Genomic DNA, 17,519 nt, shown 5'->3' with positions numbered 1-17,519 from the left:
AGTATGTGGCTGAGCTTTGGGATTAAAATAATTTGTTTATTAATGGTTCTGTTATATGAATTCATCTGTTTCAGGATTAACTTGTGGGAAAACACCAAGTTGTGCATTTTTAGTTTGTTTATATACAATATTCTTTGAGCATTAAAGTGGTTAACAGCAACGGTTATGCTAAGAAGTATCTGCAGGGGTTTCTGCTTTATTTACATTGTTATCTTTTAAAATTACTTTTATACTATTTGAGGAATAATTGGTTTGAAGTCCAAGCAATTAGAGGGTTAATATATTTCTTCTTTTAATTACAGAAACTGTGTATATACCTGTGAGAGAAGCAAAAATGTCAGATGATATCAAGAAAAGGTTTGATTTTCCCAATTCTCTTATCCAGTCACAGGTAATTTTTATTTATTTTTGCTTCTTGGTAACAGATGGACACTTTTGATGGGTCATAAATTAAACTTTATATATTTTCTCGTGAAATGTTTTCTTCTACTCATGGCTTATTTTAGTAAGCAACATTTATATGATTAGTAAGCATATTTTAATTAGAAAAACTAATATTTAAGATTGTTCAGTTTCAACTTCTATTTATTTTATATGTTTTCACCTTAGAAGTGAATCTTGATTAGTAGAGTTTTGAATATGGTTATTCTTTTTACCTATGTTTAATAATTGGGAACAAAGGTAGATGGGTTCTTATATATCTCCACAGAGTATGAAAGACTAATGTTTAAAATGATATATTCTACCTCTCTACAGCTATTAAGAATACTAGATTTCAGAATAATGATATTTAATAATTAAAGCATTCTGGATTAATGTGATATATACCGGCTGAGATGGGAAATCGGAATAATTTAATTTGCAGAGCTTTTCAATAATTAAGACAAGTGGTTAAACCAGTGATGGTTTCTATCTGCTAGCTAAGTAGAAACATTCTAGTAAACCTTGAAACTGGAAGAGCTTAATGTCTCTTCCTACGAGTAAAGCTAAACAGCCAGCCAAAGCCAGGCTGAAGACTTAACCCAGACAGCATCTTGGATGCTTCAGCAGTTGCCTTTGGAGATGCCTGCAGTGGGAACTGACTTAGCTGGGAAGTGGGGAACCCTTCCATGAGGAGTAGAACACTCCTTATGCAAGATTCCCTTCTACCTGGCTGGGTTGAAGTCATATCCTGCTCTGTGCAACGCAGCCCCATCCCCTGAAAAAGAAGATGAGGAAGATACTGTTCACAGATTTCATTTTTCTGTACCTGCATAACCTTCATTAACATAAATAAAAAGTAAATGCTGACATGTGTTACAGTTAAATGAAGAAAAACTATGTATATGTATTTGTTATTGTATATTGTCTATTTCAATTTGGTTGTGGAAATGAAGTAGTAAGGTAGTATAAAGTATCAGATGTGTTGGTGTCTCAGAACCATGTAGGCTACTTAGGCTACTATCTCTGATGTTTTTAAAGATGAATGAAACAGCAGAATAGGGAAATTGAATCTTGTGAGTGGGGAGATGTATAACATGAAGTTTATTTTCTTTTAGTCCTTTTTCTAAACATGGGCAGAAGCTTTTTTTTGTGTGTGTCTCTGTTGCATTTTATGTTGGTCCTTAGGTTCTTATGAGTGTGCCCTGTTCTTTTGAGTCATATACCAACTGTTTTTTCTTAACCACTGCTTTGAGATAGAACCACATCCCATTGATTGGCATTCAGTCTTTTTTGCATTTTGGAAATTAGATGGTGTTTAGTAACTGCTGATGGCAGCTGAACTACAGTGGGTACTACAATATACATTTGTGAACTTGCCCATTATTTTCTAAGTGACTCTAGAAGAGTTCTATGATCAATCTAAAATCAAAAATTCATATTATAGGTAGCACTCTTTATTGCAGATTAATTGGCAGCTGTTTTATTTCTTGGTGATGAGTATTGTTGCATCCTTTCAGCTGTTGGCCAGATATTCAATGACACATACAGTATAGTTTGTGAAATAGAAACTTAGGGTTCTCACTGGTCCTCAGTTTTCTTATTCTTTTGCTAGGAGATAAGAGACAGCAAATTGAACTACAGTTTGCCTTTATCTAAGTGAGTGATTTATTTCTCAAAATTCAAGCATTGAGGTCTTAAATCATTTGAACATCAGAGCATTTGAAACACATGTGCACATGTGCATGAAGGGAGCGGGTGCTGGGTCGTTCTTTGAGCTTTGCTACAGACTTTCCAAAACTGCCAGCTGTTTTCAGCACTATTGTAAATGGTCCCAAGTGCAGGATGTACAGTTGTAGTAGTGGAAATTTCCCTAGCTGCATACAAAATAGTTACCATTGTTGCCAGTCAATTTCCCGTCAGTCAGCAGTGCTGGTTAGGTGTGAAGAACAGGGCCTGACACTGAGGCAGAGGAGGTGACATTTATGTATTTGTGTAATCAACTCTCCTAGAGCAGGATTTTCATTTTGGGCTCTTTGACTAAAGCAGGATGAGGGAAATTTTTAGAGATTTGTGAGACTGAAAACTTAAGACCTATGAGACCCAAAACCCATGAGAAAGAGATAAATAAATTAATTAACATAGGGCTATGAAATGGCTCAGTGGGTAAAGACACTTTGCACTAAACCTGAGGATGATGTGAGTTTGAATCTCTGGGCCCATATGGTGGAAAGAGAGAAGTGACTTCTCCAGGTTGTCTTCTCTTCTCCACATGTGGGCTGTGGCTCATATAGGAGCATGCATATGCTCGCAGGCGCGCCCGCGCGCACGCGCGCACACACACACACAGACACACACAACACACACACACACACACACACACACACACACATCCCTCCCCCCAAATGGATGTAAAAACAGAGAAAATGAAAATAGTAGGGTCTAGAGGAGAGAGAACAGGGTGGAGGAAGGAAGAGATATTTTTCAGTTCTGTACAGGCTGTATCCATAAAAGTGAGGGTGAAGTTTTCTCCATTTTCACTAAGGACACCATGAAACATGACAGATTGGATTTAGATAAAAAGAAAGTTTTAAAGACTGGGGCTATTTGTCTCATGTTTTAATGGATTATGTAATTCCAAATTATCCTTAATATTAGGTGACAGGAATTTGAGCTGAAGGTTGATAATGTTAGCATCTATAAAGTATGGTTTGTTTATTGCTGATCTGAGATAAATTGCCTACTTTGAAGATTGTTCTGAGGATTTGGGTTACATATGTTGAGCACCTCATTCAGTGCTTTCTACATGGCATACAACAAAGGGACTTTCATCTTACCAGTTGACAACTTGGCTTACACATACATGAAAATGAATATGATGTTGATTCTTTTTCAATGCACTCTTTGGAAAGAACTTTCTAGATGAATATCTTCATTAATTTTGTTTGTTCTTTTAGGCTGTAGGTCATCTTATTGCTGCTGTCTTAAAAGAACATGGCGTTTCAGAAAAGATACACCAGTCCACAAACCAGGTCTGTGTTTAACTTTGGTGTGTGTGTGTGTGTGTGTGTGTATGTGTGTGTGTGTGTGTACGTGTGTGTACACCTGCCACTGGCTTGCTTTTTGTCAAATAGATACAAGCCAGGATCATCTTGAGAGTAGGGAGCCTCAACTGAGAAAATGCACCATTAGATTTGCTTATGGACAACTGTAGGACATTTTCTTGATTAATAGTTGATGTGGAAGAGCTCAGCTTACTGTGGGAGGTGCCACCCTAGGCAGGTGGTCCTGGGTTGTATAAGAAAGCAGGCTGAGCAAGCTGGGAGAGTAAACCAGAAAACCAGAAGTCACTGCTCCTTCATGGAATCTGCTTCAGTGTGGGGAATGATGTGCCCTTGGTGCCCAGGTGGGCGTGGATTCCTGCTCCCAGACACTGTGGTTGGGAGGCCAAGGCAGAACAGAGACAAGGGGCATGCAGGCAGAAGCCCCAATGAGCCCCGCAGGACATACTTGCTCGGCTGAAAGGTTCGGCTGCTTGGCTAGCTTGCTTGAAGATGTGGGCCTCCTCGGTAGGCCCCAAAAGACAAGAGGGAGTCCATGTTCCAAAACCTTTATTTTCATAGAAGATGGTAGTTGAATCTGGATGCACCCCCAGGTGTGGCCTGGCTTAAATAGGAAGGAGGAGGGTCTGGGAGACTGGGAATAGAATACATAATTGGCTACACCCTCTGGCCTTTAGGTAACTCATTAATATGGAAATCTCTCAAGGCCTGAGGCCTGTAGTCATGCCCTCTACCTGCGGAGGGTGCCAAAAACCTCTTTGGGAGGGGCTACATTGCCCTACATGACTGTACAGTGCAGATCAGATGGAGGTCTTAGACCTCGTGTCAGGAGTCTGGAATCCAGGGCGTGGTGAGATATGTGCTGTCCCGGCTAGCTCTAAGCCAGTGCTCTACAGGAAACCAAATCATCCTTTCATGGTCCCACACTTCAGTTCTGCTTTGGGTTTGCACTCTTATTTCTCTTGATGATGGACCTTAAGCTTAAATACACCCTTTTCTCACCTGGTTCTTTTTGGTTGTGGTCCTTGTCACAGTAACTGGAAGCAGACTAAGATAATCTGCTTGTATGTTTTATGGAGATAGTTGTGCCTAACCCATAGTAGTTCTCCCTTGTAGTTCTGTTCAGTGTGGAAATGATTTGAACTCTGAGGAGTTTTGCCTATATATTTTGTCATTTTCCTCTTCCCTTTCCTCTTCCCCTTTGCCTTTCCCTTCCTTCTTCCCATTTCTTCCCTCTCCCACATCCTTCCCCTTATCTTTTTCCCTCATTTTTCCTTTGGTGTGCCATGTTTTTATTCTATATCATTCTTTTAGGCTTGGATATTTGTGACTAACTCCAGGAGTAGCCATGTAATGGGTGAAGGAGGGTATCAATTGCTATTGGTGGAAAACGGAAGGAGGGTGTGAGGAGGGTATGCTGAGAAGGTGACAGAGTCCCCTCTGAGGGAATGCTTTTAGCAGTAGAGACAACGGACACAGAGGTGGGCTATGTTTGGGTGTGAGAGCTTTCTCACACTTCATCTCAGCCCTGAGTGTGAGTTCTAAGTTGGAAAGAGCCTGTGTTGACAGCTGGATTTGGAAGAAGGCTTCCCATCCCAACACAGAGCAGCTTAGTACCCAGATTCAAAGCAGTTCCTAGGTGCTGAGACAAATCAGTTGGGCTTTGGCCAGTTGGCGTTGTATATTTTGACTTGTTAGATGGGAAGTTGCTAAGCACAGGTGCCTGTGTATAAACTGCAGAAATAAGAAGTTTCTCTCCCCCAACAAAAACAAATCAATTTACTTTCTCTTTGTTACACGTGAGTACGCATGTGTGTATTTATGCATGCAGATGTGCCTCAGTGTGCTTTGGTGTGTCAGAGGACAGATTGTGACTGTTTTCTTCTTTCACTGTGTAAATCCTAGGATTTGAACTCGATTTGTCAGGTTAGACAGCAAGCACCTTTGTTGACTGAGCCTCACATTCTTTCTGATTGGCCACTCAATATCATATATCTCTAAAATGCCTGTTGATATGTGGAAGGAAGTGTAGTGGTGTGTTTCACTAATTGGCATTTATCTAGTGTTTGTAATAGTCATGTAAATCAGGTTTCCTGAGAAGCCCGATCCCAGTCCTTTCTGTAATCACATTATGTACTCTGAAAAGACCTAGTGATTTTACTTAAATTGCTGGGATTTATTGAATGCTAAATCCTTTTAACTAAATATTTCCTCTTTCACTAATAAATGAATGCCTACCTCCACCAGGACAGTATCATCTTAGGTGAGTTTATTCATCCATTTATCTTATTTTTCTGGCTTGGTAGTGGAATGATGGCATTTAGGACCCTGGGCTATTGTGAAAACAAATTCTCTTCTAAATTAAAGGAGAAACAATATAAAAATTTCCTTTCTATAGTACTGACTTTTAACTCTTGTTCTTTAATAGTGGGTCTTACGACTGCAGAGGTTTTCAGCAGCTACAGAGGAATGAAGCACAGTGTTGTTCAGAAGGAGCTGAAGACCCTTAGTTTTCCTTGAATTGTAGAGTTCTTTCTTTTCTTTAATTTGGTGCAGTAGTGTGTGGTATATGGTGTGTACGTTTATGTGTAGTGTGATGTGTGGTATGTATGTGTATGGTTGTGATGTGTGTATGTTTGATGTGTGTGTGTGTGTGTGGTATAATATGATGCAGTGTGTATGTGCATAGTGTGTGGTATTGTATGTGTGTGCAGTGTGTGCAATCTGGTGTGATGTGTGTGTGTGGTGTGGTATACATATGTGATGTGTGATGTGATATGAGAAGTGTAGTGTATATGTATGGTGTGTGCTGTGCTAAGTATATCTGGTGTATATGTATGTTGTGTAATGTGGTATGCAATGTGGTGTGGTGCATGTGTGTATGGTGTGTAGTATGTATATGTATGTGGCATATAGTATGTGTGTGGTATATGGTGTTGTGTGTTTGTATTTGATGTGTGATATGGGAAGCAGTGTGGTGTGGTATGTGTGTGTGTGTGTGGTGTATGGTATGTATAGTATATGTGCATGTGGTGTATGTGGTGAATTATGTGGTATGCAGTGTGGTGTGGTATATATGTGCATGTTTGGTGTGTGGTTTAGTGTGTGTTGTGTGTAGTGTATGATATATATATGTGGTGTGTTTGTGGCAGATGATTTGTGTATGTGGTGTGGTGTGTTTGATGTGTAGTGTGTGATGTGACTGGTATGTGTTGTTGTATGTGTTATGTAGTGTGTGTATGTGTTGTGGTTGGTGTGGTTTGTGGGGAGCTGACAGAAGGTGGCTATCATCCTTGCAGCCATCTTTAGCCATATACCCTGACAAAAGACTTGATTACAATAGCCTACAACAGCTGAGCACACTCTGATAACATCTTGCTTTAGATACCCAGGATTTTCCCTTGGGTGTGTGAGACTTAAAGGTGTGTGACTTAAGGGCGTGACTTAGAGATCAGATTTAGAGACAAGACCTAAAGGCATGACTTAAAGGCATGACTTAAAGGCGTGGCTTAGAAGTGAGACATATAAAAGGTGAGAGGCAGACAAAAGAAATGAGTAGGAATTAGGCATTGAGGAAGAAGGATTATTATTAAGTATTAGGCACTTGAGACTCAAGACAGGCAATTATTATTAGGTATTAGACACTTGGCACGTGGAGGAAGAACTTGGAATTAGACATTAGGCACTTAGCACTTGGGAGAAAGAACTTGGAACTGGGAAAGAGACTAGCAACTAGCACTAGGAATTAGGAACTCAAGACTTAGGACTTGGATTAGGACCTGAGACTTGGAACTAGGGACTTGGAGAGGAGAAGAGAAACTGAAGAATAAACAGGATTGAATCACTCTGGTCTCCATTCCTCACGTCCGTCCTCACTCTCTCTCTTGCTGAACCCCGACCCTCTGACTAGAGCAGCCTGGGGCAGTGAGGGCTCTAACAACTTAGCCCCCAAGGCTTTGGCAGTATGTGTTTCAACATTGATAGAGCGGTCCTCCCCGACATTTTGGCCCCCAAGCATGGGGCAGCTCGGGCCACAACAGTGGTTTGTGTGTGCGTGGTGTGTATGATGTTGTATGGTATGCATAGGTATGTGTGTGTGATGTATATGTGTTGTATGCACAAATGTGTGTGTGGTATATGTGTGTGTGGTGTGGGGTATATGAATATTGTCTGTACAAGTGTGTGTACTGGTGTGCCCACCTTACATGTGAGTGTGAAGGTTATAGGAGGTAGTTGGGTTCCTGTCGTATGTTCTGTTGCTATCAGCCTTTCTCCCTTAAGGCAGGATCTCTCAGTGAGCTGGGAGCTTTGGTTTCAGTTAGATTAGAGGCTGGCCAGCGCCGGTGTGCCTGTCTCCTGCTGTGCTGAGGTTACAGTCTGTTACGCTTGTGCTACAAGTCTTCTTGCCCACTGAGCCATCTCCACAGCCCTGAATCATATCACTCTATTTAACTGTGTCGAAAGAAAAACATAGCTTCATTATGATTTTATCATCATTAATTTTGTTATTACTTTAAATTATGTGTAAGTATGTACATGTTCTGGTCAAGGTAGTTATAGACGCCTAATGGTGTTTTCTGGGAATCAAACTTGAGTCCTCTGGAGGAACAAGCAGTATGTTCCCTTAGACACCAAACCATCTTTCCAGCTCCTTATTATTATTAAGTAACAAGGTTATTTGTAGTTTAGACTGATCTTGAATTTGCTATGTAGCCAAGGACTCTTGTATTCTTACCTCATTCTTCCTGAGATTATATTCTTATGTTACCATGACAATTTCTTTTAATTAAAAAAAAAAAAAGGAGGTAAACCTCAACAGATTTAACCCAAAGTACATTTAAATATGGATTCATTATTTATTAGTGGATCTTTCCGACACAAGAGGTCTATTAGTTCTGAAAAAGTTAAAAAGCTGAACAGTTCTGTTTTCAAAATCAGAATTTTTGTTGACTAGTGTTCCTATCTGGACTGTTTCTGTTAATGGATGTAGATTTTTAGAGTGAGGGAAAAGTCATAGCATTTTTCTTGACAAAACAATTCTTTGCAGATACGTTGCTAGCCATTTCATTGGGCAGTTGTTGGTCCTCTGTCCCACATGGCTCCCACTCTCATGACCCACATTTGAGTTGAGAGGTTTCAGCACAAGTGTGGATGCAGCTGAGGTGCGTGTAGGTCACAGAGGTTGGTAGTAGAAGAGTGGGAACACTTTGAAAATGTCATTGCCATAGAAGCTTCAGGCACAGACAATATATGGAGTTCATCTTGGTGAACTGACAGACCAGTGGATACTGTTGGGGTCCAGTCAAATTTTGCAGCTCAGCAAGTGATAGAATCATCACTGTGTTCTGATGCTTGAATTTGGCTTGTACTTCTGCCTACTGCCAGCCTTATTGTGCATGCAGACACCAGGGAGAGAGACACTACATCCAAACAAATCTATCCCCTTTCCTGGAAGCCAGATTTTAGTTCCCTGTAGGAGCAAAGTGACAACAGCATCCTCCTTGGTACAGAAGCTAGCCCACTGTGAGTGGATTACATGTTGATGAATGGTTGTGCTTGCGTGCGTGCTTCTCCTCACCCTAAGTGTCTTTTAATCACTGGTTTGCTTTCAGACGGCTGCCTTGAACTTGCTGTGGGAGAAGTGCTGCAGCGACAGTGTGGTGGTGCGAACAGCCTGCAGCGAGGGACTGGTGGCACTTGTCGCTCAGGGTCATGCAGAGTTCAGCTATATTCTCAATGGGATACTCAACCTGATTCCTTCTGCCAGGTACACGTGCTGCCGTGTTTGTTTAAAGGTTTTAAAAACACAGCTAATTGATTCTCTGTTAAGGATCACAAACTTGTACTGCAGTAATGAACTGACTTATTTTAAGAAGGAGATATGGTAAGCATTTCTGCTCACACAGTGACATGGTTCTTACCTTGTATTGGCTATCTTCAGTCAGCCCTTGGCACCAGTGATGTGTGTTAGAAAATTATAGGATGGGTTTTTCTTAAATATTTAATGACATAGGAATGTGTCTTCTGAGCATTTTCAGAGGGCAGGTTCTTTGAACTTGTTTTGAATAGCCATATTCAGTCCATTCACAGACAGAAGGTAATAGAATGGTGTAGGGCAACATAGGATTGCTTCTTTTTAAGACAGTCCCACAGGATCGTGTTTGAAGCAGGAGCACCTGTGGCATCCTCTCTGAAAGAGGCTCTGTGATGCAGCGCTTACCTTTAGGATATGTAAGGCTCTGTGGTACCGTGCCTATCTAGGGTGGTTGAGGCTCTGCATTCTTGTATTAGCTCTACCAACAAAAGAAAACAGAAAAATTCAGAACAAAAATATGAAACTACCAACTCCCTGAACTGGAGTTGCTGCTCTTTGCTTGGTGAAATCGCTTTCTGGAAAAGTGTGTTGTTTACATGTAATGAACCTCCCTGTGTGGCTTCCAGCCATTCAGATACAGGCAGGCACCCCAACATACTTGTCTTCTTACCTTTCTGATGAGAACTTTGGTCTTCATAATGACAAGGGATCCTGCTCTTTTGCAGAACTTCATAGTAACTCAGTCACACCACATCGGGGATGGGGCAACTCCAGTCTTCTGTGGGGAACATTTTCCCGGGACTGCTCACTGACCAATGTCCACAATTTATCCAGGTGGACAGTTGGCCAGAAGCTCTGCTTTATTTTTAAGTGGTAATGCTTCATACCAACTTCCCAAAGTGACCTGGATGAAGGTGCAGCTGTGGCTGTGGCTCTTGTGGCCCTTGAGCTTCCCAGTCTTCCTCACTCATTCTCATGTGCTCTTCTCATGTCAAGTGTCACGGCACACTGTACAATGCTTAATCTCCTTTATGTCTCAGAGTAGCTGTGACTGTCAGCGTGTAGAGAGCACTCCACTTTGGATCTGTCAGTCTTCATTACCTCTATTCTTTTAACTTTCTTTTTAATAAAACCTATTCTCTTCTCTCTGGTCACCTCTTTGTATATTATTTGATTACTGGCTTTCTTTTATATCTTCCTATCCATAGCCCTAAAGACTCTAACATGTTATACATGTTCTCAAACCTCAAACTAGTCTGGCCTTCCATTTATGCTGGGTTTTTTGTTTTTGTTTTTTTTTTGTTTTTTTTTTTTGTTTGTTTGTTTTTTTTATGACCCCTCTACCTGGATAGAATGCAGTTGTTCACCTCAATTTGAGGTGAGTGCTGTCATTTTCATTGTTCTTCAAGTATCAGGCTAAGTGCCTGCACCTTTTCTGCTCCATGGCTTGTTCTTTCTTTCATACTATTCTGGCCTGCATTTTCATATCTGACACAATCTTTGAATTTAGTAGATGACCAGATGGTTCTGAAAAAGTAAGGATTGTGTCGTCACTAAAATCTATTCATTTTGTCTATTCTTCACACACACACACACACACACACCCCGAGAGAGATATAGAGAATATTAGTAATTTTAGAAATTGCTTATTAAAAAGTGGTTTTAGGATCCATTAAAAAGTCCCTCTGAGAGGATTTTTGACAGTAAAGATTTTCATGTCTTTCTTACTTATTAGTCGGCTTTAAGTAAGCCATGCAGATTTTTGACTTATTTCTTTCATTTATCAGGTACCAATAATGGTGCCCATCCCCCATAGCATTGAACTGCTCTAAAATCTGTAAGTGTAGAATCTACTTGCATTGTGCATTATATTGCTTGTGCTGATGGGCTCAGTGGGTAAAGGCGACCGTGAGGCCTGGTTGGGGTAGGACAGAACCGCCTCCTGCAGTTGGCCTCCTGTACGCTGTGGCAGGTGTGCTTGCACACATGCACATAGAAGTTGGAGTTGTATTTCTTACATTAGAGTATCAGTAACTGAGAGGGCCAGAACAATGTCTTTGTGTATTTAAATAGCCCTCAGGGCTGGAGAGATGGCTCAGTGATTGTGAGTACTTGCTCTTCTTACAGAGGACCTGGGTTTGATTTCCATGCACCCATATGGTGGCCCACAAGTATCTGTAGGCGCATGTATGGTGCATATACGTACATACAGGCAAAACATTCAGGCACATAAAATAAGATCTAAACAAAAGGTTTATATATTCACCTTTAATTCTAGAGGATTAACTTACAAAATTATGCTGACATGGGATATTAATTGTGATTAATTATTTGATTATTGGCTTTACTAGTATAAGTCCTCAATCACTATTATAAATCATAAAGTATAAGCATTGATAATAGTGAGTAAGCGTGCCATCGGTTTATAATTGCCAGTATCAGTATTAGTTTTGAAAAGTGCAAATGTGTTTTAGACTAGATATAGCATTTATATGGGCTTAGGAGGCAACATTTCTGGTCTCCTTGCTCTTTGTTTTTCTCTGTAGTGGCAGATTGGTACTTGGTCTTAGTATTTTTTAAAAGGGTATTTTTTTGTGCCTATCTATCTATCTATCTATCTATCTATCTATCTATCTATCTATCACATTATTACACACATATATTTATACATAGCTGTTAACTATTAAAAGACATATATTTATATAACTGAAAATTTACATGCACATATTTTTCCTTTTCTGGAAGCCGTGTGTGTGTGTGTGTGTGTGTGTGTGTGTGTGTGTGTGTGTGTGCGCGCGCAGTGCTATTAGCTCTCCAGTTGGGATGGGACTATCCCTTCCCCATGCTAGGATCTATTTATTTATTTATTTATTTATTTATTTATTTATTTATTAACATCTCTCATGTTGCACACACACACACACACACATACACACACACACACACACACCCCACCGCTTAGTTTCAGCTCCATCCCTTCATGCTAGTATTTTTGTGAGGCTACTTTCACACTCACTGTGAGCTCATGTGTGCAACTGTGCAGTTGTGTTCGGAAATACTGTTTCACTGTAGTCATCCACTGCCTTTGACTCTTTTCACTACCTTTTCCTTTATGATCCCGTGTCTTGGGGGTATGGGATGTCATACAGATGTCTCATTTAGTCCCAAGCACTCTGCAGTCTCTTAATCTCTTCATGCTGACCACTTAATTATGTGTCTCTGTTAACAACTATCTTATATAAGAAAGGCTCCTCTAATGAGAATCAAAATGTGGTAATCTGTGGATCTAGTGATGAGTTGTTAGGAATGGATTTAATACTCTGACCAGTTATCAGAACAATAATAGTAGTTTCTCACTTAAGGCCTGCGTGTGACCTATTAGGTATAACCTACCCCATTCTTAGCTCAGTGATGGTGCTAGGTATAGGTTGTATCTTGTGGAGCAGGCCTTAAATCAAACCAGAATGTGTTTTGTCCACCCAGTAACAGTCATGCCATTATTGTGCCATTGGTCATATCTTTTCAGGAATATTATAGGTCTCCAGATTCAAAACTGGCCAAGACACTGTTCATTTCCCCACCCCAAACTGGCAGTATTTATAGCACCTTCCTGCATCGTGAAAGGTAGGCAGTGGGATGATGTTTGTAGGTCAGTGCACGCTTGGTTTCTCCATTCTTGTTCTATGACTCAAGTTCTGGAGAGTAACCAACATCAATAGCAATAATCTGTAATGTTTTGTGAGGAATGTGGAATCCTACTGGCCAACTCCAACAGAAATCCCATTTCTGATGCTGAACTTCTTATTTTCTAAGCTGTGGTTTCTAGTTGGGCACTGCACTGTGTCCATATTACCACCCACCCCCACTCCCCACCCCCAGTCCCCACCCCCTTATAAGGTAATTTCATTTAAACTGTTTTTACACACACACACACACACACACACACACACACACACACACACACACACACACAGAGAGAGAGAGAGAGAGAGAGAGAGAGAGAGAGACAGAGAGACAGAGAGACAGAGAGAGAGAGAGAGAGAGAGAGAGAGAGAGAGAGAGAGAGAGAGAGAGACATGGAAGTTTCCATATAGCTTTTGGCTTTTTCTAAAGGTTATTAGTATTAGTTGCCCCTCAGCCAGTGAATAATCTTACACATGGATCATTACTGGTTTTTAGAATTCTTTGGAAAGTTGACCAGATATTTAGAAGAAACCCTTTAATTTTATAATGAGCAAATATTGACGTATCAACAATGAAAGAATGTTGGCATTTTTTTCTTATTTGAGAAGTTTATGTCATCTTAACTGTTAACCATGGGGACATGTAGCTGAAGTAGATCTGAAGCTAACCAGTTTCTTTTGTGAATATCAGTGTGAGTGTGGGTATAGGTACATGTTCACAAGTGCACATGGAAGGAGAGAACAGCTTCAGGCATTGTTTCTTAGGTGAGGTCTGTCATTTCTATTTTGAATATCCACAGATACATCTTTATCACCCCAAATTCAGTTTATTTTAGTGAGAACTCTTGGCATTTTAAGTTTTAAGGATTTGGACAGATTGTCTAAGAGTATTGTGTATTTGTTTTTTCTTTACTCTGACCAAATACTTCACAAGCACCAACTTAAGGTGGGGAGGAAGGTTTGTGTTGGCCACAGCTTGAGTGCACAGAACCCGTCATGGTGGAAGTGTGTGAGTGCACAGAACCAGTCATGGTGGAAGTGTGTGAGTGCACAGAATCCATCATGGTGGAAGGCTGTGAGTGTACAGAACCCATCATGGTGGAAGGGTGTGAGTGCACAGAACCAGTCATGGTGGAAGTGTGTGAGTACACAGAATCCATCACTGTGGAAGTGTGTGAGTGCACAGAATCCATCATTGTGGAAGTGTGTGAGTGCACAGAACCAGCCATGGTGGAAGTGTGTGAGTACACAGAATCCATCATTGTGGAAGTGTGTGAGTGCACAGAATCCATCATTGTGGAAGTGTGTGAGTGCACAGAACCAGCCATGGTGGAAGTGTGTGAGTACACAGAATCCATCATTGTGGAAGTGTGTGAGTGCACAGAATCCATCATTGTGGAAGTGTGTGAGTGCACAGAACCAGCCATGGTGGAAGTGTGTGAGTGCACAGAGTACATAATGGTGGAAAGTGTGCAGCACTGCAGCAGACAGGTACCTCCATAGTTGTGGATGTTTGGTCTGAAATCCACCACAGTTTTTTTTGAGGCAGCAAGTTCTTGGCCTGAAAGGCCCTAAGAAGAGCAGGCTAGCTGGCCATTGAGCCAGGAATTGGCTTGATTTTAGCTCCTCTTGGATTGTAAGCATGTGCCACTATGCCTGGATGTTTTTTTTTATTTTTTTAATTTTTTAATTTTTTTATTTTTAAACATATGTTCTGGGGAGTAAGGTCAGATCTTCATACTTAAGGGCAAGCACTTTGCTGACTGTGCCCAGTTTACTGTTCATTGTTGTGTTTTGAGGCTGAGTCTTGCTGCATTGCCTTTGCTAGTCTGTAACTTCTGGACTCAGGAGATTCTCCCACTTCAGCCTTCTCAGTGCTGGCACTATATGCCCTGAGCCTGGTTTCCAATTTAATTTTATCCTCTGATCACAAAGTATGTTACATAAGATGTAAGCTTGCCTTAATGTCACCAGTAGAGGTAATAACGGTAATAACTGTTTGCATTGTCAGAAACCAGACTTCTCTTCATTTGCTTTATTTCAAGTAGCAGGGCTTTGAGGTTTGCAGCAATTACAAAAGCCAAACTTTGTGCTGCCTATGTTTTTTATAAAAAGCAAAATGAGAATGAAATTTAAGAAACAGGCTAATTAAAAACAGGGGCTGCAGCCAGCTTCCTCTTCCAGTGCTGCCTGGGGAGACTTCAGAGACAGAAAACTGTGTCTTTTGAGATGGAGAAGCTGGAATGACTTTGGCCAAAGAGAGTGGGTTTTCAGTTTGCACTGCTTAAGTCTCTTCTTGCCTCACGTTTTTCTCCTCTCTTTAGAGGTTGATGGGACTCTGGCGATACTTTAGGGGCAGAGCCATAGCAGGACCGATCATCTTTGATTTAGGAAATAATTTTTAAAACTTATCTTCTTCCATCTTTTAACTAACATCGCTAGGATTTGAGATGGAGGTGGGGTGGGGAGAGAGCACCAGCAGTGAGAAGCCTATGTGGAATAGACCTGTAGAGAACGTAGCTTGTGCAGATACTTCAGTCCTGTAGCCAGAGACTGAAAGGTTCAAAGAAAGAAAAAGTGGGTGAGCATCTCTCCAGCTGATTACCAGCTCTCTGGCCCTTGCAGGGCCAGTTTATTAAGTGGCTTTGGAATGTATAAGGAAACCTCTCTCACCTGAAGCCCAGCCCACAGTGTGCAAGATGCTGGCTCAGAGTTTGTTCCATTGTATAGTCTAATTTTGAGAGACTTGCCTTCTGCAGTGTCCTGGTTGTCTGAACATAAGGGAGTGGCTGGGAAAGTGTCTGGCTCTGCTTGAGAGACTGTGCTCTTCAAAGGAATAGTTTGATGTCCCAGAGTGTTCTTGCTTCAAAGCCAGGGCAACAGGAAACAATTGTAAACTAGTTTTTATAGCTTCTGTAAACAAAGAAATGGATTTAAGCCCTCTGAAATGTTCTTTTAATCAGTAAGGAAATTTGAAAAAAAAAAAATTGCTTCCCTAGGGAGGGTGAAGGAACAAGGGACCATAAAGGACACACAGTAAGGAAATGATTATCGCCCCTGAATGTGAGTTTTGAGATGAATGCAAACTAGAATTAAAGTGAATGATACATAGTAGTATATACTTTTCTTGTCCTTTGAAGAATTGCTTGTTTTGAGTTTAGATTGTGTTTCATTTCATCTTTATATGAGTTTAAGGATTCCCAGTGTAAGGAGTTCCCACTTTTCATTCCTTAGATTTTTTTTTTTTCTTTTAGCTTCTGGAAAGCTCATGCAGCCTTTGTTACTGTTGCTTAGTAACAGGATTATGAATAAAATCTGACTCTCCTTTGGAACCAGGTATTCAGTTTTCGATATTGAGGTGTCAAGACAGCCTGTAATTTCAGCTGTGCTGTTTCCCCATCCCCCTTCTTTTTAAAGTGTGCCTGGTGGGAAGGAAGGTTATACTCTAGATAAACTAGGCTAGCATTTGATTTGTGTGCCTTTTGTACTTTCAAACAGGGAAGGGACCTACTGTTAATGTATTTTACAAGACTGTATTGAAGATGGGAAATTAAAGAATATTTTCTGAAATATCGAAAGTCTGCTTTTAAAGGAAGTCTTGCATAGAACATTAAAAATTCCATAGTGAGTCTAATGCTTAAATATGATTCCGAGGATTATTTGGAGTTAAGATGGAGGATAACTGAGAAAATTCCCGTCTTTCAGGGTCTTCCCTTTTGTTGATGATTCTCTTCCTGGAGAGACTTAATTGCTTTGTTATCATGTAGGGACAGCTAGCCACTGAGGAGACACATTTCTTGGCTTTCTGTACTGGACTTTTGTACCATTCAGCTTCGCCTTCCTTAGTTCATCTGGTAGGACAGTGACCTAGAAGGCATGTTGTATGAGGGCTCCTCCAAGTGTTTGCAGGACGCAGCCTTTTATCTGGAGCCTTAGGACTTAGGGATGGCTGTAGGTACGTCCACCTCACCAGCAGAGTTCATCTTCCTCTTACCAGTCAGGGACCAAGATAGCTAACCAGGCCTGCTTCCCCATCTTGTGTTTTAAAATTTCCCTTTAGGCCTCTTAGCTGGTTTGCAGATGTTCTCTCTCTCTCTCCTGTAAAATCCCAAGATCTCCCTTAAAGCTCATAGCAAAAGCGGTTCCTCACTTTCTCCATCTGGGACACTCTGCCCTATTTCTTTTTAAAGTCCTGTGATGTGGCTGAGACTTTTGTTTGTCATTTTAAGAGATGTATTTATGCTAAAGTGTTTCTGGGTGATTTAGGAAGAGTAGCTGCTGAACACGTTACTTTATAATGGAAAACTGCATCAGAGGGAATGTGACCATTTTCTGGTTCTCAGAAGATAAATGAGCATGCCGGACTTTCTTAAGGAAGTTCTCAGTAGTTTTATGTCTTAGACTTTTTTTTTTTTTTTTTTTTTTTAAGAAACATTTGTTCCCTCAGACATTTAGACAGGAATTCCTCAGGACTGGTTTTATCCCGCCCTCTTCCTTCTTGTGACACTATCTCTTTTTCTTCTTTTTTCATGCATTTAG

At 40.7% G+C, this 17,519-nt stretch overlaps 1 protein-coding gene across 5 annotated transcripts in view; it reads left to right on the top strand.

Annotated features, from left to right (window-relative positions):
• Positions 1-17,519, top strand: part of Focad (focadhesin) — a 295,918-nt gene that overhangs the window by 27,051 nt on the left and 251,348 nt on the right. For all 5 annotated transcript variants that reach the window (XM_034503044.2, XM_076934681.1, XM_076934682.1 and 2 more), the window contains 3 exons: positions 303-391; positions 3,378-3,452; positions 9,095-9,249. In XM_034503044.2, coding sequence (XP_034358935.1) covers positions 335-391; positions 3,378-3,452; positions 9,095-9,249 — 287 coding nt within the window. In that variant the 5' untranslated portion in view covers positions 303-334. The remainder of the gene's footprint in view (positions 1-302; positions 392-3,377; positions 3,453-9,094; positions 9,250-17,519) is intronic.

Source organism: Arvicanthis niloticus, chromosome 5, assembly GCF_011762505.2.
Source record: "Arvicanthis niloticus isolate mArvNil1 chromosome 5, mArvNil1.pat.X, whole genome shotgun sequence".
NCBI classification, from domain to species: Eukaryota; Metazoa; Chordata; class Mammalia; order Rodentia; family Muridae; genus Arvicanthis; species Arvicanthis niloticus.
This window is presented reverse-complemented; position numbering and strand designations above follow the sequence as displayed.